The 26,663-nt window shown below is 38.3% G+C and overlaps 2 protein-coding genes, 2 long non-coding RNA genes and 1 pseudogene across 5 annotated transcripts; all 5 read left to right on the plus strand.

Annotated features, from left to right (window-relative positions):
- The first annotated feature begins 270 nt into the window (after positions 1 to 270).
- LOC121765597 (putative late blight resistance protein homolog R1B-13) lies at positions 271 to 3,100 on the plus strand. The gene is made up of 5 exons (XM_042161798.1): positions 271 to 425; positions 497 to 989; positions 1,658 to 1,711; positions 2,067 to 2,120; positions 2,420 to 3,100. Exons 1-5 carry the CDS (start codon positions 271 to 273, stop codon positions 3,098 to 3,100), a joined length of 1,437 nt encoding a protein of 478 aa, XP_042017732.1.
- Positions 3,101 to 3,118: 18 nt separating this feature from the next.
- On the plus strand, positions 3,119 to 5,033 carry LOC121765723. Of its 2 annotated transcripts, none has more exons than XR_006042856.1 (3): positions 3,119 to 3,404; positions 4,433 to 4,499; positions 4,974 to 5,033. It is a non-coding gene; the product is annotated as an uncharacterized LOC121765723 (long non-coding RNA). The 2 variants fall into 2 exon arrangements; XR_006042855.1 differs by lacking the exon at positions 4,974 to 5,033 and adding an exon at positions 4,663 to 4,832.
- A 133-nt stretch (positions 5,034 to 5,166) lies between these two features.
- Positions 5,167 to 6,378, plus strand: LOC121765722. The gene is made up of 3 exons (XR_006042854.1): positions 5,167 to 5,645; positions 5,734 to 5,845; positions 5,956 to 6,378. It is a non-coding gene; the product is annotated as an uncharacterized LOC121765722 (long non-coding RNA).
- A 3,010-nt stretch (positions 6,379 to 9,388) lies between these two features.
- LOC121765917 (putative late blight resistance protein homolog R1A-10) lies at positions 9,389 to 12,733 on the plus strand. The gene is made up of 2 exons (XM_042162210.1): positions 9,389 to 12,374; positions 12,533 to 12,733. Exons 1-2 carry the CDS (start codon positions 9,677 to 9,679, stop codon positions 12,538 to 12,540), a joined length of 2,706 nt encoding a protein of 901 aa, XP_042018144.1. The 5' UTR covers positions 9,389 to 9,676; the 3' UTR covers positions 12,541 to 12,733.
- A 309-nt stretch (positions 12,734 to 13,042) lies between these two features.
- On the plus strand, positions 13,043 to 19,450 carry LOC121765598 (annotated as a pseudogene).
- Positions 19,451 to 26,663: the final 7,213 nt, after the last annotated feature.

Here is a 26,663-nt window from a genome sequence, read left to right on the forward strand (position 1 = left end):
GCCCAGTTCAAACATCTTGAACTAACCGTTGGAAGTGGTTAGTTTGTAACTTCTTGTTTCTTGTTTTCCTCTTCTTGTTTCGGTTAAGCTGATTAGTAGTAGTTGATGGAAGATATATAGTGTAGATACAAGTTGTTGGAGCTGTAACTCACACACATTGAATAAGATTTCCACTATTCTCTCCAATTCACTTTTATTCAAGATTCAAGTTCTTATTCAATCACTCTCTCTCAATCTCTCAAACTCTCTGAAATCATAACAAACTCAGAGATGGTTGGATTGTCAGATGAATTTGAGGAAGCGAGAGATCATATGCTTGCAGAAGATGAAAAGAAATGGTTATCCGTTATTGGGATGGCAGGGGTTGGAAAGACAACTCTTGCTAAGAAAGTATTTGACGATCCATCAATTCAGAAACATTTCGAGTTTCGAGCATGGGTCAAGGTGGGCAGAAAATGTGAATCCAATGAAACATTACGGTGCATTCTGGCTCAAGTGGATCCCAACACTCGCGACCAACCCAAGGAGAGGATGCTGACGATCAGAAAGTAGTTGCACTTTTGGAAGAGAGGTTGAAGGATAAGAAATGCCTCGTTGTGTTGGATGATGTATGGGAATGGGACACACAGTTAATGGGTACCTTGCAAGAAAAGAATGTCCGAATTTTGCTTACAAGCAGGCTAAGAATTAAAAATTCTCAATTTTTTCTTGAAGTACACTTATTGAATAAAGAAGAAAGTAAGAAATTACTTGGTGAGAAGATTTTCGGTGACAAAGGTTTCCCACCTTACCTTGAGGAATTGGAAGAAAAGATTGCAGAAAAATGTGAAGGTCTTCCACTTATGATAGTTACAGTTGCAGGTCTCCTAAGAAAAGCCAACAAGGATACCGGAGAAGAGCTTGACAATAGTACCCAAATATACTGGACTGAGGTAGCTGAAAAACAACAAAGTTCTGTCTTTGTGAATGTGTATGATCAAATATCAGAGGTATTGTTCCCAAGCTATGACTACTTGCCTCAGTTTTTAAAAATGTTTTTTCTCTATGTGGGAGCTTTCCCTCCGTATAGCAATATTGATCAACAAGACCTCATGTGGAATATAAGTGCTGAGGGGTTTTGCATACAAATTGGAAAAAATATTTTGAATGAGGTTATGGATGGAATAGAGACTCTAGAATACTTTGTGTACGGTATCTTGAGAGAGCTTGCTGATAATTATCATCTTTTTCTACTTCATTTTGATTCGTTATCTTGGTTTGCAAATGAAAAATGTCGTGTACATTCTTGTTGGCAGCACTTGTGTAAGAAAGAAGCTAGTAAAATCAAGTTCTAGCATGTTTTACAAAGTTGCTACGAAGTTATGATAGACCAACGTCGGTTGTGTACCCATTCCAACACTTTATTTGCCATCAAAGAAGTGTATGATTCAATAAAAAGGGATTGTTCATCCACTTTACGTTCTCTCCTTTGCTATGGTCCTGTCCACCCTTATCCATTGCCAATACATACCATAGACTTCAAGTTGCTCAGGGTACTAAATGCTCGTAGTGTCCGATTTTATCATATCCCACCTGAAATTCTAAAACTGGTTTGTGTACATCATCCTGAGAGAGCTTGCTGATAATTATCATCTTCTTCTATATGATTATGATCCAGGATCTTGGTTTTCAACTGAAAATTGTCGTGTGCATTCTTGCTGGCAGCACTTGTGTAAGAAAGAAGCTAGTAAAATCAAGTTCTTGCATGTTTTACAAAGTTCCGATGAAGTTATGATAGACCAACGTCGGTTGTGTACCCATTCCAACACTTTATTTGCCATCAAAGAAGTGTATGATTCAATAAAAAGGGATTGTTCATCCACTTTACGTTCTCTCCTTTGCTATGGTCCTGTCCACCCTTATCCATTGCCAATACATACCATAGACTTCAAGTTGCTCAGGGTACTAAATGCTCGTAGTGTCCGATTTTATCATATCCCACCTGAAATTCTAAAACTGGTTTGTGTACATCATCCTGAGAGAGCTTGCTGATAATTATCATCTTCTTCTATATGATTATGATCCAGGATCTTGGTTTTCAACTGAAAATTGTCGTGTGCATTCTTGCTGGCAGCACTTGTGTAAGAAAGAAGCTAGTAAAATCAAGTTCTTGCATGTTTTACAAAGTTCCGATGAAGTTATGATAGACCAACGTCGGTTGTGTACCCATTCCAACACTTTATTTGCCATCAAAGAAGTGTATGATTCAATAAAAAGGGATTGTTCATCCACTTTACGTTCTCTCCTTTGCTATGGTCCTGTCCACCCTTATCCATTGCCAATACATACCATAGACTTCAAGTTGCTCAGGGTACTAAATGCTCGTAGTGTCCGATTTTATCATATCCCACCTGAAATTCTAAAACTGGTTTGTGTAAAGTATCTTGCTCTAATGTGCAACAAAGAGCTCCCTGCGTCTATATCCAACCTTGTACACCTTCAATTCTTGACAATCTATTCATATGAGCACATTATAAAGCGCGGAGTTGTGCCATATATGCCAATGGAAATATGGGACATGCAAAACCTACAATTTCTTCAAGTCCCAGGAAGAGACTTACCAACCCCGAATTCTGATTCCAATGCTATGTTGGAAAAAGTCTGTTATATTGCAGGCGTGGGTACAAAGAGTTGCACTGTAGAAATTCTTAAAAGAATCTCGAACATAACTTTTCTATACATTGATAGTGTTAGGAAGCCTTATGATGAAGATGATGATGATAGCAACTCATTAAGTGGCTTGGCTAATATCTCAGAGGAACTCCAGAATTTGATATTTCTTGGATACGACGTAGTGTACGCAAATATGAAGTGGAAGAGTATGGTTCCTCTTTCAATGTTCCCATCAAGTCTAACATTTTTAATCCTGAATGGTATAGGGTATCCTTGGCAGTACATGAACGACATTGGTTCGATGCTACCAAATCTTGTTAACCTCATACTAAAAGATTATGCCTTTCGAGACCCAAAGTGGGATCTAGAATCAAGTTGTTTTTTGAAACTTGTGAAACTTGTAATTGAAGACACTGATTGGGTGGAATTGAGAGCTCAAAATGTGTAACACCCGTAAAAAAATAGAGAAAAAAAATTCAATTATTTATTTCAAATTTGTAGTCAACTTGGTCAAATATATATCTCCAAACCTCATCACCAAACGATTTCCCCATATCTCCACTTCCTAAAATATCTACAACAAACCAAATATCCATAGAATTATTATATATATCAACTACTCCATATCAGTTTCAAATCTACAATTTATATGAGAATATATACACCCAAACCATCCCACAAATTTTCATCACGTTTGGAGTAGGGCAGCCGTGAGTTTCATCAAGTTTTCTCCCTGCACATTGAACGAATAGGTATAGCCTCTTCCCCTCAATTTTCTTGGCATAATTCATAATTCACGGTAGTTCCTCCACGAGAATTTAATTAACCCTTGGGAATTTGTTGAATGATTTATTAAAGCCTCAATCTTTAATGCTTAGATGTTGCCTTTTGTTTCTTCCAATCTCAAATTCTTGATGCCCATTAATAACTGAAATCAAATAATTAGAAAACTTAATAAGAGTGAATTGGGGGAAAAGGGGAGGAAAACTTGCCGGTTAGAGAAGCGGCGCTGCCGACGGAGGAGCTGACCGCCGGCGCCGACAGACAACGGCGGCGAGGCGGCTCCAATTCTGCTGAACGGCGAACAGCAGCTGTGATTGAAGGCTGCTCGGCGATGAAGAGGCGGTGACGGCAGCGATTTGCGGCGCTAATGGACGGCGGCTGCTGCTGGTGCAGAAATAGAGAAAGAGAGAGAGAGAGTCGAGACTCGAGAGGGAGAGCAGCCGAGTTGATGGTGACGAGGGATTGTAAGTTTCTGTTTTAGGTGAAGAAGGAAAGAGAGAGAAAGCATTTTTGTAAGTAGGCTGAAAATTGATTTAGAGGTTTGGGCCAGAGAGTTTAATTATTTGGAAGTTGGGTCTGTAGTTAAATAAATATGTGTTGGGCAGAGAATATAATGAAGAAGACGTTTTGGTGTTTGGGAGTATTTATATTAAATTCATTTAGCTAGTTGTTTAGTTGTTTTCATTTTTCATTCTTCTGGATGTGTTGTAAGACACAGAGGCGTAGGTAGGTGGATGGGAGCATATGTACAATTTCTTTCCTTTTCGTTAGTTTTAAGTTTTGGGATACTCTAATTTACTTTTTATGTGTGGTTAATTAATTTATGCAAGTGGATTAATTATTTTGTGAAGCTGATGTCGGGCCGAGTTTTTAAAATACGAGAACCTAGAAACCTTTCTAAGAGGAAATGAGGAATAATACGAGCACACACGTAGGATGCATGCATTCTAATTAGATGTTTTCTTGAGTTTGATAATTTATTATTTTATTTCAAAAGGGTTTTCTTTCGCAAGCGAGTTAAGGTGAAGTGAGAGTTTTCAAGTTAAGAATATTAAGAGAACGAGGTGGGCTTTCTTTTTAAATAAGGACTATGTACTAAGTTTATTTTAAATTCCAAATATATTGTGTCATGCCGTGTTTTATTTTTGAGGATGTGCCTATCTGATCCCCTAGTGGGGAGTGAGTCCCTACTAGAAGATGAGTTTAATCGAATTCGGGTTTGTCTAGGGAGTGAGTCCCTATTCAAGCTAGTGTACAAAGAGGGGATCGTGTGCTATCTTTCGAGTTGGCCGGTCCAGTGATCGGGAATGTGGCCACGTTCTCGTTTCACATAGGAGGTTCAGATATGGTACGAGGAGAGAGAAAAATGGGCTGCAACCATACTTTTGAGCGAGAAAATGTTTTGGTGAATTGGTCTTTTATAAAACCCCGAGTTCACTTTTAAATGCTGACACAATATTTTATAAAATGTTTTCGGCATGAGTCCACTGAGTGCATCAAGTACTCAACCCTGCATTTCTTTTTTAAAAAATGTGCAGGTTGAGCGTGACGGGCGCGGTGGGTGTTGAGCAAGAACTTTGAAGAAATTTAAGTGTTTAGAATGTGTCATGTCTTCACACGTGGCATATTCCTTCTCTCAAATGCTTCCGCTAAGTAGTTGTCCTTCTTTTTAGTTCTTTTATCGTTGAGATAATATTTCTTTTTGAGTTGTTGATTGTTGAGATACTCTGATTTTATTCGAGTTATTCCCATTTGTTTCGAGATATGGTCGAGTTGTGTTGTTTTTCCCCTTTCTTCCCCGCTTCTTTAATCTTCCCCTAGTTGCGATCAACCGTGTTTTCTATCCTTAGAAAATGCGAGTGTGACAAGATGGAAGCCTCCCTAGGCTTAAGTTCATAAGCCTACGATATTGCTACAAATTAAAACATCTCGATTGGTTGTGTGGTAACTCAGAGGAAACACCTGTGATTGAATTAGTCGAGGCGAGGTTTTTCTCCAAGATGCACTCGTGTAGTGTTCGTTTGGACGAGTTCACGTTTTTTATTGTTTTTAGCAGCATTGCTGGACTGTCTTCCCTCGAGCAGCTTGCCGATGAAGCATTTGAAGCAGCTGATCATGATGTTCCAGGAGAGTACGTAGAATCTGTTGAGCCTTCGAGTGCTTAGACTCAGATGCCGGACGAGTAATTGGCCGGTTCCATGTGGGATGCAGTATGTGAACAATTTTTTCATAGTTTATATATGTGCAATTTTTTTAGTGTGCTTTTTCTAACCTCATTTGTATGAACTACTTATGCAGTAGGCGAATCGTGACGTATGAGGAAGGCTACCCGGGTTTCGGAATATCCAACATCCGTCCATCTAAGAGCGATGCGTAGCTTTAGAAGATCAATGTTTTTGTGAATCTTATGGTATGACCAAAGATATGAACTATATAAGCTTATTTGTGATAAGCTGTTTAAATCATGTTTTGAATATTATTTATGTATGGTCACATCTTATAATTATTTATCATTTTTAGGCAAATGAGAGAGCAGAAGGGGTTAGAATGTTAATTTGTTCAAATGGAGTGTCTTGCAATCCATTGAGTGGCTTGGATAATATCTCAAAACTCCAAAGTTTGGACTCAATTGCACATTTTGGATAATATTATCCCTTGCATAAAGTTTTGCTGAAATTGGAGGACACCGGCTACAGCAAGATAAGGATGGAGTGGTTTGGATGAACGAATCAAAGAGGTCATACGGGAATTCGAAGATCTACTAGAATCCCATTTCACCCATCAGATTCTTCCACAACTCGAAAGCGAGAGAGATCACTTGAATTAAATGGTTAGTGTGTGCATGAGAAATTTTAATGCAAAGAAAGAAGAAGATTATAGTCATTCTCCTTTTTTTTGCACTGATTAAGAAAATTTATGTCACATATTTGAAAAGGTCAAATAGACACTAAGACCATCCACAATAGGCGCCCAGCGACCGCCCAGCCGAGCGCCGGCGCTGGGCGGTCTATTGCAGCCGCCCAGCGGACGATTGGAGAGAGAAACCGCGCAGCGCTGGGCGGTTTCGTGGCGCTGGGCGGTGCGCTGGGCGATCCGCTCGGCGCTATTGCAGCGCCCGGATCGCCCAGCGCGATTTTTTTTTAAAATTCGAATTTTTGAAATTCGAATTTTTTAAAAAAAATCAAATATAAAAAAATATTATTTATTTATAAAAATTGTTTTCTATATATAAAAATCAATTTTTATAAATAAATTTATACTAGAAATTCGTAATAGCCCATATATATTTAATGGGCTTGCGAATTTATGAAACTCATTCTTGGTTGCCTCTATTTTATAGAGACATCCTTGAATGTTTTATGTTCCACTTTCGATGTGGGACAAACTCATTCAAGGATGTTTCTCTTTTATAGAGAGATATCCATGAATGTTTTATGTTCCACTTTCGATGTGGGACAAACTCATTCAAGGATGTTTCTCTTTTATAGAGAGATATCCATGAATGTTTTATGTTCCACTTTCGATGTGGGACAAACTCATTCAAGGATGTTTCTCTTTTATAGAGAGATATCCTTGAATGTTTTATGTTCCACTTTCGATGTGGGACAATCTCATTCAAGGATGTTTCTCTTTTATAGAGAGATATCCTTGAATGTTTTATGTTCCACTTTCGATGTGGGACAATCTCATTCAAGGATGTTTCTCTTTTATAGAGAGATATCCTTGAATGTTTTATGTTCCACTTTCGATGTGGGACAAACTCATTCTTGGTTGCCTCTATTTTATAGAGACATCCTTGAATGTTTTATGTTCCACTTTCGATGTGGGACAAACTCATTCAAGGATGTTTCTCTTTTATAGAGAGATATCCATAAATGTTTTATGTTCCACTTTCGATGTGGGACAAACTCATTCAAGGATGTTTCTCTTTTATAGAGAGATATCCTTGAATGTTTTATGTTCCACTTTCGATGTGGGACAATCTCATTCAAGGATTTTCTATAAAATTGTATTTTAAATTATGTCATTTTTATTTTTTTAAGATTTTAATTATGTCTTTTTTTTATTTTTTAACTTTAAGTTGTAATGTTATTTTAAATTTTCATTTGTAAATTTAATTAATGTAATTTTTTTTAATTATGTAATTTTTTTTAATTATGTACTTTTTAAATTTTATTAATATTAGTGAAATTTTCCCGTATATGTCTCGTAAATTAAATTTCGTATATTGCGTTATTGTTAATTATTGCATTTTGTATATATTTGTTAATAGTGATGTGGATAGTATGTGGCTAGGCTATGGCTGGGCTATTGCTGGGCTATTTGCTTGTTTTGATGATGTGGCAGAAGGATTTTTAGTGCTGATGATGTGGCAGTGGCTAGGCTATGGCTGGGCTATTGCTGGGCTATTTCTATTGTGGATGGCCTAAATGAAAGCTAGATATATTGTTGACTTTTCAGATCATAAAATGGAGTTATAGTAGAATAGCTATAACTTACCTACAATTTAACAAAACATTTATGCAAAGTTGTAAATCTAAACCACAACCTACCGCCGTGACCAACTCCTTCTTCGCCACCACCTCCACCACCATGTCCTCCGCCCAAAGATGACAAAATCAAGGGATAGATGGTCACTATGAACTGAATTATTTTTCGATTCTAAGTTGTTATTTTTCTAATTTAACAATAGTAATTTGTAACTAAGTGATTCGTTTTCCTTTCGTGTCTCACTAATTGAAGCGTTTAAGAGACACTTTGTTTCGGCCAGATCGGCATTCTTTGGTTTTTAACATCATCAACTTTCTTTTCCTAAAATAAATCTCCTTTAACGGAGTATAGAGAGTTTATCTCTGCCATAGCAATTTGGATATATATCATTTTACGTGCACTTAATAACAAGTCAATTCCAAAAATTAGATCTTGCATATATAATCATCTTTATAGTAGTACTCAATTGAACTAAAAATTATAAACATTCATCTGATCAATTAATTTAAGCGTAGTCTATGGCATGAACTGTGGTATCGTTAATCGATACATACTTTGTAGACACTTAACCGTTTTCATTTTAACGCTTCATTTTCTATTAGCAATTCTTATTGTTGACTTAAATAATTGAGCAGGTATGGTTAGTTATGCAGTAATAAAATATTCTTCTTCGAGAAGCAAGATATAGAATAATGGAGTATTTTACATAAAATTTAAAATGGTTAGTTTATTGGCCACTAGTCACAATTATTTGTATTAGTCAGGAAAATTTGTTACAATATTAGAAAAATAGATGACACATTTGTTAATATCTCTTTCACATAGATTAGTTTTCTATCAGAAATGCTGATTGCTGACTTCAATAATCGAGTTGGTATAGTTATATTTAAATCATCTTTGTATAGTCAATTTTACCGGCTAGCATACACCATACATATATAAATTGCCAAATTAAATGTTTAAGAAATAGGAAAACTGTTATTTTAACTTTTGGTTAACTTCTTATCAATATCATACGGAGTACTAACTTTTAAAAATAAATTTTGTTTTCACTTTTATACAATTTTTGTCAGAAATCAATCAAAAGTTATGATTTAAACGACAAATTAAATTCATCAAAACTTTAATGGTATAACACAATCGTAAAAATACAAAAACTAACATTAAAATTATATTTCTAAAAGTGATATGATTGACCAGAAGTTAACCAAAAAATTATACTCCAATTATTGAAGTCAGCATCTCTTTATCTCTATTACTTTTTCCTTTCTCATACTCCACATTACTCTCTCCACTTTAACTCAATATAAATCATTTTCTTAAATCTCGTGTCCAAAAGAAATCCATCACTTGTTATGAGACGGAGGGGATAGTTATTAAAACACGTGTCGAATTCAAATGGAACTCCTAATGGTGGACAGATGGATTATTATTAAAACAAATGCACACTAAAAAGTTATAATGACAAAATGTTGATTGAGGGATCGTTTGTCGATACACGTTGATTGCAAATTCAGTATACCAATTGCAGCTCAAATTTCCAAATCCCACCACCACCACCACCTACCGCCGTCACCAACTTCTTCCTCTTCACCTCCAAAAACTGCATCCTACTCCGCCTTTCTTATTCATAATTCCGATGGGGGCTTATGGTGCAGCGCTGACTTTGTAGACAATAGATTTGCAACTTATCCCTCTTCACTACCACCACAAACTCTCCACTGTTACGTCTAGCACCACCTCTTGGGTGATGGCAGCTTTTGGTGCTGCCGTTTCTCTCAAGAACACGATTCAGGATATTCTACAATCGTCAAGCATGTCGCTGGTTCCTCCCTCTCCTGAGATCTTACGATCTGCCTATGATGCTATGTGTTGCTTGCAGAAAGTTCTGCTAAAATTGGACGAGACCGGCTACAGCAAGATCAGAACGAAGGTGAATGCTTTGGATGACCGAATCAAAGAGGTCATATGGGAATTCGAAGATTTACTCGAATCCCATTTCTACGATCAGATTCTTCCTCAGCTCGAAGGCGAGAGAGATCGCTTGTCTTTCTCTGTCGATCTGCAGAGTCTGCAGCAGAGTGTTGATTGCTTCATCGATAGGGTGAAGGCCATGGAGGCGGAGTATGATATTGAACTGGAGAATATGCCAGAAGAAGAAGGTGAAACTCTTTCCTCAAGAATTGATTTTGGTGGAATCAACTCAGAGATGGTTGGATTATCTGACCAATTTGAAGAAGTCAAGGATCATCTGATCAAAGATGAAGGGAATCAGTTTTTAGTTACTGGGATGGCAGGGGTTGGAAAGACAACTCTTGTTAAGAGAGTATTTGATGATCCATCGATTCAGAGACATTTCGAGCTTCGAGCATGGGTCAAAGTGGGCAGAAAATGTGAATCCAATGAAACATTACAGTGCATTCTAGCCCAAGTGGACCCCAGTCCCGGCACTCACCACCAAATGCTTACCCAAAGAGGCAACGATGACAACAAGAAATTACTTGGACTCTTGAAAGAGAGACTGAAGGATAAGAAATGTCTCATTGTGCTAGATGATGTATGGGAATGGGACACACGATTAATGGATAGCTTGCGAGAAAAGAATGTCCAAATTTTGCTTACAAGCAGGCTGAGAATTGAAGATTCTCCAATTATTCGTGTAGTACGCTTTTTGAATAATGAAGAAAGTAAGAAATTACTTGGTGAGAAGGTATTTGGTGAAAAAGGTTTCCCACTTTACCTTGAGGAATTGGGAGAGAAGATTGCAAAAAAATGTGAAGGTCTTCCACTTATGATAGTTACAGTTGCAAAGCTCCTAACAAAAGCCAACAAGAGTATAGCTGAAGAGCTCCTAAATCGAGAAGTGCTTAACAAGAGTATCCATGAATACTGGACTGAGGTAGCCGAAAAACAACATAGTTCAGTCTTTGAGGATGCATATAATAAAATATCTGAGGTATTTTACCCAAGCTATGACTACTTGCCTCAAGTTTTCAAAATGTTTTTTCTCTATTTGGGAGCTTTCCCCCCATATAGAAATATTGATCTACATGAGCTCATATTCTATGTAAATGCTGAGGGGTTTTTTGAACAAATTGGGGAACAAACTTTAGAAGAGCTTACGGATAAAGACCATGCTTGGGAATTTCTTTTGTTCGACTGGATCGACGAGCTTGCTAAAAGTTATCATCTTCTTCTTCTATGGTATGTTCAAGCGGAAGGACCATCTTGGTTTTCAAATAAAGATAAAGATTGTCGTGTGCATTCTTGCTGGCAGCACTTGTGTAAGAAAGAAGCTAGTAGAATCAAGTTTTTGCATGTTTTACAAAGTTGCTATGAAGTTATGGAAGGACAGCGTCGGTTATGTGCTCATTCCAACTCTTTATTTGCCATCAAAGAAGTGTATGATTCAATAAAAAGTGACTGTTCATCCACTGTCCGTTCTCTCCTTTGTCATGGTCCAGTCCACCCTTATCCATTGCCAATACATGCCATGAATTTCAAGTTGCTCAGGGTACTAAATGCTCTTATGGTCCGATTTTATCATATTCCACCTGAGATTCTGAAACTAATTTGTCTAAAGTACCTTGCCCTAACTTGCAACAATGAGATCCCTGTTTTCATATCCAACCTTTTGCTCCTTCAATTCTTGATTGTCCATCCATATGTGTACATTATAAAGCGTGGAGCTCAGCCATATATGCCAATGGGAATATGGGACATGCAAAACCTACGATTACTGAGAGTTGCGGGAAGAGACCTGCCAACCCCCAATTCTGATTCTAATGCTATTTTGGACAAAGTGTTATATGTTCTTGGCGTGGGTACAAAGAGTTGCACTGCAGAAATTCTCAAAAGAATCCCAAATTTAATGCATCTATCAATTTTTAGTATGAGGAAGCCTTATGATGAAGATGATGATAGCAGTTCATTGAGTGGCTTGGCTAATATCTCAGAGGAACTTCAGAATTTGTTGCAATTGACATATGTAGTTCAGCAGCCTGATATGAAGTGGAAGGCTATGGTTCCTCTTACAATGTTCCCCTCAAGTCTAGGAATGTTGACGTTGAGTGGTTCAGGGTATCCTTGGCAGTACATGAACGACATTGGTTCGATGCTACCAAATCTTGAAATCCTTCATTTAAAACATTATGCCTTTCGAGGTCCAAAGTGGGATATAGAATCAAGGTGTTTTTTGAAACTTGAGGTACTTACAATTGAAGACACCGATTTGGTGCAATGGAGAGCTCAACATGGAAGTCTCCCAAGGCTTGAGCTCCTAAGCCTACAATATTGCTACAAATTAAAACATTTTGATTGGATGCGTGATTCTTCAATGGTCACACCTACAGTTGAATTAGTTGACTGCAATCCCTTAGTTTACGCATCTGCTGCGAAATTACCAGAATCTCTCTTTGCATTTCATTTCCACCGTTCTTGGTTAACAGGTTAGCCTTCTTACTTTTTTTTTTTTTTTAATTTGCACAAGCCACGTCAATTCATTTCTTTTTCGTCTAAAATGCTTCTGCTTGTGATTTAAACTTAGACATATTTTTGTTTTATTTTATTATAGTGTCACATCCAATATTCATTTACTGTTTTTCAGGCAAATGAGAGAAATAAAATGGGTCAGATGTCGCATTGTCCCATCATTTCAAGTGTATTATCATGTTGTTTCCTGAATTCAAGGATAGTGATTTGTTGGATTTTGTTGAGAATTATGAAACCTGAATGTTGAATTATATTTGTAACCAAAACTATTGTAAGCTTAAATTTCTGTTAAAACATTGCTTGCTTTTTTCCCATATTCAATAATCTCTCTGCTTTATGCATGATTTTCACTTTGTTTTGATTGTATATTGAATTAGGTGATACTTTTTTGTTATATTTGATGAAAATTATAAAATTGTAATAGCCTAGAATTCACTTGTTCTTGATAAGCAATTAATATGTGTAATAATTAATTCGCGAACTTGTAATAGTAAGTAGGGCCGTTTTTTGTTGTTGTTGTTGCATCAAAACTGTCGCTGAATGCAACCTGTTTGTGGCCAACTGCTTGATTGATTTGTACGGGAAATTCGGCTGCGGTTCTGGTGCGATAAAGGTTCTCGGAGAAATGGCTGAGAAGGATATTATATCATGGAACTCTGTTCTTGCTGCAAATGCTAGAAACGAAGCGCTTGATAAGGCGTTTGCTGTTTTCAGTCGAATGCCTAATCCCGACACTATCCCGCTCAACATGGAAGCTTCTCAAGGCTTAACCTCCTAAGTATACGGCATTGCTATAAATTAGAACAACTCGAATGGACGCGTGATCCCACAAAGGCCAGAACGCCTACAATTGAATTAATTGAGTGCAATCCCTTAGGTGTTGCTTCTGCTGAGCAATTAACACCGAAATCATACTTTAGAGTTCGTTGTTACTCTTCTTTTTGAGATGAGAAGTTGTAGCTATACTCTGAAATTGGTTAATAGAGGTTAGCCTTCCTACTTCATTTATATGCATGCACAAACCACATCACTTGAATTCTTTCTTAATTAAAATGCTTGTGTATGCTCACATCATATATTCATTTATCATTTTCAGGCAAATGAGAGAGCTGAAAGGGGTCACATGCGACATGCCTTACCATGTTGTTTCTTGAATCTTAGAATATTGATTTGTGAGAATTTGTTGAGGATTGGGAAGCCATAATGTTGAATTATGTTTGTAACAAAAAATTTGTTGTCAATTAGATATGTGTGAAAAACATTGCATGGATTATTCCCTAATTCATGGATTATATTAATATATAATTAATTTCTCTCATCACTTGCCAAAGCTCTAATATTCTAGAGTTGTAGGTATTATTATGTTGTTCTTGGTCCTAGGTTATGTATTTAATTTCAATTACTATTTGAAACTAGGGTTAAGTCATTGTTGGTGTTACCTTATTACCATTTGCATGCAATCTCTATGCGATCAATTACTACTAATACAAAATTATTTCTAGAAATTTAGTTTTTTCTCACTTAGAGCTAAATTGACATTCCCTTGCAGGCCGTTATTGTCTTCCCTTGCTTGGGCCTTTTCATTGATGGGCTTTCAACAGTAGCTTTAATTGGGCCTCTTTCTTCCCCTTGTTCAGCCCAACCGAAGCCTCATCTCCTTGCTTAGTTTATGGCCAACCATTAAACAAAAATAATAACGTGTCCCACTGCTCACTAACACAATTTTAAATACCTTCTTATTCTTTTACTTAATTTATGCATTAATTTTCATATCATCTCAAATGTTCTTATTTTTATGGGACAGAGGAAGCAAATTATAGTACTCCCTTAATATGAAACACTTTTCATTTTATATTGTCCCAATCAAAATGACATATTTCTATTTTTGATAATCTTTTCTCACTGTTTTTCATTTCTCTAGCTAAAATCTAACTATCTCTCTTTTTCATTTAATATTTACACTCACTTTTTCTCTTTTCAATTAATCATTTTAACAATTATTCCAAAAATCTCATGCCGACTTAAAAATTTACTCCCTCCGTCTCAATAAATATGAAACATTTAGTTTCGGTACAAGATTTTATGCAGTGGTGTTTTGTAAGTTAATGAAGAGAGAGTAAAATAAGACAGGGAGAAAAGTAGAGAGGGTGTCATTTATATTTTAGAAAACGTTTTATTTTTAGTGGAAAATTCAAAAAAGAAAACATTCGATTTCTAATGGGACAGAGGAAGTATTATCTCAGGCGCGCGAGACATGACAGAGTACATAAAACTAGCCTTTTTAAAGCCAACTGAATTTCTTCACCACTTTCCCAACTTTGCACCTGCAAATTAGCAGATATTCTGCTGCTATTCTTGAAAAGTGATCAGTTATCCGAATGCCGAATGAATACCTACAATCTTGTTCATCTTATCCGCGACTGTACCAGTAAACGCCGTTTCTCCCACGGCCAACAGCTTCATTTGCAGGTTCTCAAATCTGGGTTCATCACCAACGTATTCGTCTCCACATCTCTGATAAATTTCTACGTCAAGTTCGAGCTCGTTGACAACGCTCACTATGTGTTCGACGAAATTCCTGAACCAACTCTGGTTTCTTGGAACTCTCTGATTTCGGGGTATGATCATTCTGGTAAGTTTCATCGAGCATTAAAATTGTTTTCTCATCTGGAAAAATCAAATCTTGCTGCTGATTCGTATTCGTTCACATCGGCTCTATGTGCTTGTGGCCAACTGAACAGAGTGAAGGATGGGAAATCTTTGCATTCCAAGATTGTGAAATATGGTGCTGAATGCAGCGAGTTTGTGGCTAATTGCTTGATTGATATGTACGGGAAATGCGGCTGCGTTTCCGACGCGATGAAGGTTTTCGGAGAAATTGCTGAGAAGGATATAATTACATGGAACTCTGTTCTTGCTGCAAATGCTAGAAACGGGGCGCTTGATGAGGCGTTCGCTGTTTTCAGTAGAATGCCTAATCCCGACACCATCTCGTACAATGAGCTAATAGATGGCGTCGCAAAGTATGGAGTGGTGGACGATGCAATATCTCTGCTTTTAAGGATGCCGAACCCGACCTCGTCTTCCTGGAATGCGATCATAACAGGGTATACGAACAGGGGAAGAGGCAGAGACACCGTGAGGTTTTTCTCCAAGATGCACTCATGTGGTGTTCGTATGGATGAGTTCACGTTTTCGAGTGTTCTTAGCTGGATTGTCCTCTCTCGCGTTAGGTGGTTTGACGCATTGCTGCGCCTTGAAGTTTTGTTTGAGCAAGTTGTGGTGGGGAGTGCGCTTATTGACATGTACTTCAAGTGTGGGGCGGTGGAGGAGGCGGAGAGGTTGTTTGAGTCCCTCCCCGAGAAGAATTTAGTCACTTGGAACGCGTTGTTATCAGGCTACACACACAATGGTGACATGAGGAAGGTGTTTGAGCTCTTCGAGCAGATGAAAGGGGCTAAAGATTTGGAGCCGGATGAGATCACATTCCTCAATGTTCTATCCGCATGCTGGCAGGGTGGGGCTCGTTTAGACGTCGTGAGGGGCTACTTTGACGCGATGAGGATTGAGTATAGGGTTGATCCTACGCCAGAGCATTGTTGTTTGATGATAAAGGTGATGGGACAAGAAGGGGATGTAAGGGGTGCTGAGGGGATGATTGGTGAGCTCGGGTTCGGATCTTGTGCGATGGTTTGGAAGGCGTTGCTTGGTGCTTGTGTGAGCTGTGGGGATGTTCGGGTGGCTGAGGTTGCAGCTGGAAAGGTGGTGGAGCTTGAGGGGGATAATGAGTTTGTGTACGTGAGCTTGTCGAATGTGTATGCTCATCATGGGGATTGGGACGGGGCGGCGAGAGTGAGGAGGGTGATGAAGGAGATAGAGGTGAGGAAAGAAGCTGGTTATAGTTGGATTGAGCTTCAAGATTAGAGGTAAATAGGGTTCATGTCATACATATCTCACTTCAATTTATGTTTCCCTTTGTTATTGGATTGGAAAATGCATATTTTTAAAGTTTTGTATATCGGTTACTCGGGCTAGGTAGGGTCGAGCCAGTAGGGCATAAGCTCACGGGCGATGCGAGAGCCGAAGCACTCAGGCATCAACCCTTTTAAGACCAAAATTCGGGTTCGCCTGCTTTGATTCGTCCATTTTGGCCCAGTGGGCTCAGGCCGGATCGAATTGGTTAGCTAGTTTAACAACACTAGTTGCACATAGAGCTCGGATGAATTGGATGTTGAAAAATGATGTATTGGCCTATTGGGTCCAATTTAGTCCAAAATCATCTTTGAATTAAAATGTTATAGACTTGAATTTGGGAATTGGTTTCTTATGAAATAAATACTGTAATATATTACTTTCATGATGTAATATTTTACTGCTAAAAAATTGCAGCCTACTCTGTTTTGATTTCAGTTGTGTGTGAGGCTGCTTATGGTGCTGCGATTTCTCTCAAGAATACGATTCAGCGTGTTCTACAATCGTCTCGTATTTCGCTGGTTCCTCCCTCTCCTCAAATCTTACAACTCGCCTTTGACGCGATGGTCCGCTTGCAGAAAGTTCTGCTAAAGTTGGACGAGACGGGCTACAGCAAGATCAGGATGGAGGTGAATGCTTTGGATGACCAAATCAAAGAGGTCATATGGGAATTCGAAGATTTACTAGAATCCCATTTCTATAGTCAGATTCTTCCACAACTTGAAAGTGGGAGAGATCACTTGCCTTTCTCTCTAGATCTACAGAGTTTGCATCAAAGTGTGGATTGCTTCGTCGAGAGGGTGGCGGTGATGAAGATCGAGTACGATATAGAGCTGCTGAATATTCCTGAAATAGAAGGTCAACCTATTCCCTCAAGCATACGACATGGAAGCCTCCCAATGCTCGAGCTCCTAAGCATACGAAATTGCTACAAAGTGCAACAACTAGATTGGACGCATGATTCCTCAATGGTTGATATGTCTACAATTGAATTAGTTGAGTGCAATCCCTTAGCTGTCATTTCTGCCAAACAATTAAGACCAGAATCTCTCTTCACAGTTCTTTGCGACTCTTCTATTTGAGATAAGAATTCGTTGCTGGGCTCTCAACTTGGTTAACAGGTTAGCCTTCCTACTTCAATTCATTTGCACAGATCGCGTAAATTTTCATTTCTTTCTTAACTAAAAAGCTAGTGCTTGTGATTCAAATTTTAGGTTTCTTTGTCAGTCATATTTCATTGCAGTATATGTTCTTTAGGTTGTTGACTGCACTTTTTCACATATCTTCTTGGACATCAAACACAAGACCTAAGATCTCAACTATAAGCTTAAATAACAAAACATGTTTTGAATATTTATGGACACTCATGTCATGTGTTCATTTATCAATTTGCAGGCAAATGAGAGGTCAAACGCTGCGTTATCCCATCATTACAGCTGAATTACCATGCTGTTTCTGAATCTAAGGATAATGACTTGTTGGATTTTGTTGGGGATTATGAAGCCTAAATGTTGAACTGTATTTTTGCATGATTTTCACTTTGTTTTTCACCTAACTCTTGAGTTATAAATAAATTGTTTAGATGAAATCTATGCTTGGTACATTGTTTTTATGTGGTTTGATCTTTTATGGAGTAAAAAAAATATACTCCATTCAATTGAATAGTATTATTTCCACATCTAGCTTAAATGTCTTTTACCATTGCCATCTTGTTTATGTCGAAAAGCAATATATTATATATATATAACAAATTTCAACCTGTTGTAGTTTGTCAGAATACAATTGCAGAATTCCCTTAACTCTGTGTTTGATAATTGATATTCCAATTGGGTGATGGCGGCTTATGGTGCTGCGGTTTCTCTCAAGAATACCATCCAGAGTCTTCTACAATCGTTTCGCATCTCGCTGATTCCTCCCTCTCCGCAGATCTTACAATCTGCCTATGATGCTATGTGCTGCTTGCAGAAAGTTCTGCTAAAGTTGGATGAGACGAGCTGCAGTAAGATCAGGAAGAAGGTGAATGATTTGGACGAACGAATCAAAGAGGTCATATGGGAGTTCGAAGATTCACTAGAGTCCCACTACACCGATCAGATTCTTCCACATCTCGAAAGCTCGTCAGGAGGTGAGAGCGATCGCTTGTCATTCTTAGTAGATATGCAGAGTCTGCGGCAGAGTGTTGATTGCTTCATCGAGAGGGTTACGGTGATGGAAGCAGAGTATTTTATGGAGCTGCTGAATATGCCTGAAGAAGAAGGTGAATCTCTTTCCTCAAGAATCAATTTTCGTGGAATCAACTCAAACATGGTTGGATTGTCCGATCAATTTGAACAAGTGAGGGATTATCTGATAGAGAATGAAGGGAATCAGTTATTAGTTACTGGGATGGCGGGGGTTGGAAAGACCACTTTTGTGAAGAAATTATTTGTCGATCCATTGATTCAGATTCATTTCAAGTGGGCAGAAAATGTGAATCTAATGGAACATTACGATGCATTCTAGCTCAAGTGAATCCCAGCACTCACCACCAAATGCTTACCCAAAGAGACGACGATGACTACAAGAAATTACTTGGACTCCTGAAAGCGAGACTCAAGTATAAGAAATGTCTCATTTTGTTGGATGATGTATGGAAATGGGACACACAATTAATGGATAGCTTGAGAAAAAAGAATGTCCAAATTTTGCTTACAAGCAGGCTAAGAATTCAAGATTCTCCAATTTCTCGTAAACTATGCTTGTTGAATAAAGAAGAAAGTAAGAAATTACTTGGTGAGAAGGTGTTTGGTGAAAAAGGTTTCCCACTTTACCTTGAGGAATTGGGAGAAAAGATTGCAGAAAAATGTGAAGGTCTTCCACTTATGATAGTAACAGTTGCAGGTCTCCTAAGAAAAGCCAATGAGAGTAACCGAGAAGAGCTTGACAAGAGTATCCACAAATGTTGGACTGTGGTAGCTGAAACACAACATAATTCAATCTTCGTGGATGCATATGATCAAATTGTAGAGGTACTTTTCCCAAGCTATGAATACTCACCTCAATATTTGAAAATGTTATTTCTCTTTCTGGGAGCTTTCCTCCCGTATCGTGACCTTTTACTACACATCAACCTCATTTGTTGTATAAGTTCTGAGGGGTTTCTTGAACCACCTGGAACACAAATTTTGAAAGAGAATGGGTTTGAACATGTTGCGTCTCGTTGCCTGGAGGTGCTTGCTAAATATTTCAATCTTCTTCTATGGAATCCTGAACCATTTTCTTGGTTTTCAAATGGAGATTTTCGTGTGCATTCTTGTTGGCAGTACTTGTGTAGGAAAGAAGCTAGTAAAATTAAGTTTTTGCATGTTTTACAAAGTTGCAATGAAGATATGAAAGGCCAGAGTCGGTTGTGTGTACATTCCAACACTTTATTTGCCATCAAAGAAGTGTATGATTCAATAAAAAGTGATTTTCCATCCACTGTCCGTTCTCTCCTCTGTTATGGTCCTTTTCACCCTTATCCAGTGCCGGTACATGCCATGGATTGCAAGTTGCTCAGGGTACTACATGCTTTTATGGTCCGATTTTATCAGATTCCACCCAAAATTCTAAAACTAGTTTGTCTAAAGTATCTTTCCCTAACTTACAACATCGAGCTTCCTGCTTCCATATCCAACCTTTTACACCTTCAATTCTTGATTATCAATCCATATGTGCACATTATAAAGCGCGGAGTTCTGCCATATATGCCGATGGGAATATGGGACATGCAAAACCTAGAAGGGACCTGCCAACCCCTTATTCTAATCTAATGTTATTTTGGACAAAGTCTATTTTATTTCGGGCGTGGGTACAAAGAGTTGCACTAGAAAAATTCGTAAAAGAATTCCGAATTTAAGGTGTCTATACATTTCTAGGGTGAGGAAGGCTTATGATGAAGACGATGATAGCAACTCATTGAATGGCTTGGCTAATATCTCAGAGGAACTCCAGAATTTGACGTGTCTTTCATATGCTGTAGATCAGCCCGATATGAAGTGGGAGACTATGGTTCCTCTTTCAATGTTCCCATCAAGTCTTACTATATTGAATTTGAGTGGTTTAGGGTATCCTTGGCAGTACATGCACGACATTGGTTCGATGCTACCAAATCTTATTATCCTCGGGATAGAACATTATGCCTTTCGAGGCCTAGAGTGGGACATAGAACCGAGCTATTTTATGAAACTTGAGACACTTATAATTGAAGATGCCGATTTGGTGCAATTGAGAGCTAAACATGGAAGCCTCCCGAGGCTTAAGCTCCTAAGCATACAACATTGCTACAAATTAAAACATCTCGATTGGATGCGTGATTCTTCAATGGTCAAACCTACAGTTGAATTAGTAGACTGCAATTCCTTAGTGTACGAATCTGCCGCGAAATTACCAGAATCTCTTTTTGCATTTCGTCGCTACCGTTCTTATTTGTCATGAGAAGTCGCAGCAGAACTCTCAACTTGGTTAACAGTTAACCTTCTAAATTTTTTTTATTTGCACAAACCACGTCATTTCATTACCTTTTTTTTAATCTAAATGTATGTGCTTGTAACTTAAAGTTGACATGTTTTTTTTATTATAATGTGAATCTTAAGGATTCAATAAACATATGTTGCCCGGATTTGTTCTTGCACTAATATCTAATAACCCAAACAAGAAATATGACAATAAAAAGATGGAAAAGAAGAAGAAGATGATAAGTGTTATGATTTAGATTCAAGCTCAAGAAAGAAAAACCCAAAGGCTACTTTCACAAACAAAAACCTAATGGCTCCACCAACTAGCAACACAAGAACTAGCAAGCATACCTTAACAAATAATCTAAGCCCGGCAATAGATTAAATGCAACCACAAGGGATTTTGGATAAATCTTCAAAGATGAAGAAGGATGCTCAATATTGAGACTTTGTTTGTTTACAAATGAGTTCAAAGCTGCTCATAAAAACCCTAGATATGGGTATTTATACAAGAGGATAAAAGTGCTAAATAAAAGAGCCAAAAGGATTCCAAAAACGCAAGTCGCGCAAACTGCCCGGTCGGGCAAACTCTCTGGAATTCGCGACAGAAAAACTGTCGGAACGCCCGGTCGGGCGTTTTTCCTTGCAAATCGCCCGTTCGGGCGTTGTTCTCTGGAAACCTCCAATTGCATTGTCTTCTTCTTCGAAAGGGCTTCGCGTGAGTATCTTAAACGCCCCAATCGGAGTCCGGATGAGAGAGTTATGGCCATTATACGAAAGTCGCGCAGTGAGGGGCAAATGACTCCATAAGAAATGTTTGGACGGGCGTCGCTTCCGTTCCCTCCTCCCACGAGGCCTTGAGCACCTTGACATGTCTCCACCCTCTTTTCGGACCCCAATCAACCCACGGCGACATCGTTGTATTTTATGATTGTGAATACCCGGATTCACATCATCCTCTCCTTCTTTGTGAAAGGATTTGTCCTTAAATCCGGTTCTTCGATTTTTCTTTGGGACACTCGGGTTCACATCATCCTCTCCTTCTTTTGAAGGATTTGTCCTCAAATCCCGATCAAGTACACCTACAAAATCGAGTGAGTCTAAATCAAATAACATAGTACAATACAAGAGGTTGATTTCACTTTGGAGCCCAAAAGATATTTCACAAACAAGGAGATGGTTCTCAAAATCACAATCAACGAACCAACTTCCACTATCACATTCAAAATCGAATTTAGCAATAAGAACAAAGGAGACCTCAATCTTAAGATTATTTTCTTGAAGCTTACAAGGAATCATGCCAAGTATAGAATCAAGGTTGTCAACATGATGCTTACTTAATTGCTCCAATACTTTGAAGAAGTGATCATTATTATGAGAAGAATGTGACCAAAAATCATTGTGCATAGCATGTAGGGTATGCTCAACACAAGACATGTGAACCTTGTATAACACCACATGAATCTTGTAAAACATAATATCAATTAACATAAGAAACTTATAAAAATAAGTCCCTCGCAATTGCTCTAACAATTTCAAGACATGGGCACACACATGGGAACAATGCATTACTATGACTTTAATCACAACATAACCCACAAAAGACATGTGAGTGGAAAAGTCCTTCACAAAACAATCATAGAACATCCCAATCCCATTGAAGGGTCTAACCATTTTGCAATGAAAACATAGCAAATACCAAGTTCTAAAGTCATCAACATTCTCATCCACATGTTTATGAAACTTAAAATTGCGAATAAGTGAAGGCTTAGACATCTTAGTATGCAAGGAAGTCATTTCATCTTTCAAGTTAGAATCCAAAATCGAAATAACATACTTATCAATGCTTGGATTTCTCAAGAAGGGGTCAACATAAGATGAAAATATGGACTTGGTATTCAAATATTCAAGCTCTTGATGCCACAAATCACCAATGACAAAGCTATCATCACAAGCCGGCTTTTCAAAATCAATCTTATTCACATGTGTCACTCTTGAATTTACAAACTCATGCTTTAAGTACAAGATAGGCTCAACATGGTTCAAATCAATTTTGCAAAGCAAGTTATTGTCCAACACATCAATCTTATCTAAGCACTTCAAAGAAACATCACAAGGAAGCAAGGATAGTGTACTTGAACCTTGGGCAATGAGTTCTTCGACTTGCTCTTGTTCCTCTTGATCATTTTTCGGTGAGGTAGTTTCCAAGCCATTTGCATGATGCATCATGATGTCTCACTTCCATGTCTTCAATTTTACTCACTATAAAAGGCTCATCAACACAAAAAGAAATATAAGAAGTGTTAGTGGGTAGAAGTTTATATTTCTCACCAAGGGCAAAAAGCAAAGGATTATCTAGTGCCCACCCAAGGTTGACCTTATAATCTAACAAGCCACTTTTTTTTCTCACATGCTTGTAGTTTTTCTCTCTTGATAGCTTTGATTCACACTCACCCCCACCACTCTCTCTTGGCTTTTGCGTCTCACATTTTTGCCTTTTCTCACACTCTATTGGCTTTTGAAGCATGCCCTCACTCTCTAGCTTTTTGTCTTTCTCTCGATCCTCTCTCAAGTGCTTGTTTCCATTAGCAACCTCATGTAGCTTTGGTTCGGTGTTCAAGATTTGAAGGGCATTCAACGGTTCACATTCGTCTTCGGCTTCCACTATGCTTGACACACCATCATTGAAAGTTGGGTGTGCGTCTTCTTCATATATGGCCGTAGACTCTTTTTCATCGTCACATTGCTCTTCATTTTCGTTGGCAATAAAATCCACCCTATATTTGACACGCTCTTTAACAATGCGATTAACATTGTCACGCTCACTTTGAATCAAGCTCTTTGAAGGAGGGAAATTGGATGACAACCACGACGAAACCTTCGTGTGATAGCTAGGATGAGATAAGTCCACCTTCTTTGGTGGGACACTTCTTCCGCTTGTGCCACAACCATAATGTTGAGAGTTTGAGCTCTTCCTTGCTTTACTTGAGGTTTCTTCCTCCATTAGCCACTCATGCACCTTATGATGACCATGATCCCTCATCCCCCTAGAGTGTGACTCTCCATGGAACTTTGGAATTCGTTCCCTTCTACTCCCTCTATCAAGTCCATCATCATGGTACCTTGAGTTGTAGCCACTCCAATCATGTCTCTCTCGGTCACTAGGTGCTATGGAATGGTTATGCCTAACTCGATCTCTGAGGAGGGCTATATCCTCATGAAAAGTCGTAAATCCTCCTTGCATAGCATTCACATTGTCCCGCACCTCGTGCATCTCCTTCATGATTGAGGAGAACATCTCTTCGATAGTAACATCGGATGGTGAGGCAACTTGATTTATAGGCGAGTCATGCCTAGAGTTCACCATTTCAAGTACCTACAAAACAAATTGCACAAGACTAGGGACAAGTCCCTTTTGTTAGTAACACAAACAATGCACACACCCAAGAATGGAGATTTTAGGGAGGAGCTCACTTCCCAACCCACAAAGCATGTCCCCAATTCCCCAAACTCACACCCAAAATCTCTCGGAAGGCTTAGAGATTTAGTGGCTAGATACTCTCTCTCACTTGCTCTCGACGATGTAATCTCAAGGGTTGCACAAATAGCATAAACAAGATATACAACTAGGCAAGTGAAAACTAGTCCAAGAAGCCACAAGATAAGTGAAAGTAGGGTGCTAGGCCAATGGGACAAATCAACAAACAATTTGTGTGCACAATTTCACCCAACAACAATAGACCCAACAATTGATTCAATTTTGGTCTACAACTTTGGAATAATCAATTTGGCATACCCAACAATATGTATACCGATTTATAGCTAAAGCCCGTGGATATATTTTGAAGTATAACTTTTTTTTTCTTTCATTCTTTTTTTTTGATAAATTTCTAATAATTACAAGAACAAGAACCAATGGCTCTTGATACCAAATAATGTGAATCTTAAGGATTCAATAAACATATGTTGCCCGGATTTGTTCTTGTAATAATATCCAATAACCCAAACAAGAAATATGACAATAAAAAGATGGAAAAGAAGAAGAAGATGATGAGTGTTATGATTTAGATTCAAGCTCAAGAAAGAAAAACCCAAAGGCTACTTTCACAAACAAAAACCTAATGGCTCCACCAACTAGCAACACAAGAACTAGCAAGCATACCTTAACAAATAATCTAAGCCCGGCAATAGATTAAATGCAACCACAAGGGATTTTGGATAAATCTTCAAAGATGAAGAAGGATGCTCAATATTGAGACTTTGTTTGTTTACAAATGAGTTCAAAGCTGCTCATAACAACCCTAGATATGGGTATTTATACAAGAGGATAAAAGTGCTAAATAAAAGAGACAAAAAGAGTCCAAAAACGCAAGTCGCGCAAACTGCCCGGTCGGGCGTTTTTCCCCATGCAAAACGCCCGGTCGGGCAAACTCTCTGGAATTCGCGACAGAAAAACTGTCGGAACGCCCAGTCGGGCGTTTTTCCCTTGCAAATCGCCCGTTCGGGCGTTGTTCTCTGGAAACCTCCAATTGCATTGTCTTCGTCTTCGAAAGGGCTTCGCGTGAGTATCTTAAACGCCCCAATCGGAGTTCGGATGAGAGAGTTATGGCCATTATACGAAAGTCGCGCAGTGAGGGGCAAATGACTCCATAAGAAATGTTTGGACGGGCGTCGCTTCCGTTCCCTCCTCCCACGAGGCCTTGAGCACCTTGACATGTCTCCACTCTCTTTTCGGACCCCAATCAACCCACGGCCATCGACATCGTTGTATTTTATGATTGTGAATACCCGGATTCACATCATATTATATGTTCTTTTATTGTTTTCAGGAAAACGAGAGAAAAAAAAATGGGTATGATGTCACATGATCCCATCATTTTAAGTGTATTATGATGTTCTTTCATGAATTCAAGGTTAGTAATTTGTTGGATTTTGTTGAGAATTATGAAACCTGAATGTTGAATTAGGTTCGATGCTACCAAATCTTGTTGCCCTCAGCTTAGAACATTATGCCTTCCGAGGCCCAGTGTGGGATATAGAATCGAGGTGTTTTTTGAAACTTGATTCACTTATAATTGAAGACACTGATTTGGTGGAACTGAGAGCTCAACATGGAAGCCTCCCAAGGCTTAAGCTCCTGAGCATGCGATATTGCTACAAATTAAAACATCTCGATTGGATGCGTGATTCTTCTTCCGTGGTCACACCTACAATTGAATTAGTAGACTGCAATCCCTTGGTTTACGAAGCTGCCGCAGAATTACCAGAATCTGACTTTGAATTTCAATTCTACCCTTCTTATGAGTGATGAGAAGTCGCAGCCGGACTCAACTTGGTTTAACAGGTTAGCCTTCTTACTTTTTCATTTCATTTAGTAGTATTTTTTTTTTATCTAGAATGCTTGTGCTAGTGATATAAACTGACTTATTTTTGGTGGAGTACTATATTTTATTTTAGTGTCACTTCCAATATTCATTTATTGTTTTTCAGGCAAATAAAATGGGTCAGATCAGATGTCGCATTATCCCATCATTTCAAGTGTATTATCATGTTGTTTCTAGTGATTTGTTGGATTTTGTTGAGAATTATGAAACCTGAATGTTGGATTGCACTATGTTTGTAACCAAAAACATTACATGCTGCTTTTTTCCCTGCTTCAATTTTCTCTCTGCATTATGCATGTTTTTCACTTTGTTTTGATTGTATATTGAATTAGTTGATGCGTTTTTTTATGTTTGTAGTTGATTGTATATTGATTTATGCAGCAGAGAGAGGTGAGGAAAGAAGCTGGTTGTAGTT

The sequence above is a fragment of the Salvia splendens genome, chromosome 14 (assembly GCF_004379255.2).
Source record: "Salvia splendens isolate huo1 chromosome 14, SspV2, whole genome shotgun sequence".
In the NCBI taxonomy this organism is placed as follows: Eukaryota; Viridiplantae; Streptophyta; class Magnoliopsida; order Lamiales; family Lamiaceae; genus Salvia; species Salvia splendens.

Coding starts and splice junctions, on each gene's coding strand:
- LOC121765597 (XM_042161798.1), top strand. CDS start 271: ATGGTTGGATTGTCAGATGAATTTGAGGAAGCGAGAGATCATATGCTT. Junction 426..496: donor TCAATTCAGAAACATTTCGA/GTTTCGAGCATG, acceptor TTCTGGCTCAAG/TGGATCCCAACACTCGCGAC. Junction 1,712..2,066: donor TTCTTGCTGGCAGCACTTGT/GTAAGAAAGAAG, acceptor ATTATGATCCAG/GATCTTGGTTTTCAACTGAA.
- LOC121765917 (XM_042162210.1), top strand. CDS start 9,677: ATGGCAGCTTTTGGTGCTGCCGTTTCTCTCAAGAACACGATTCAGGAT.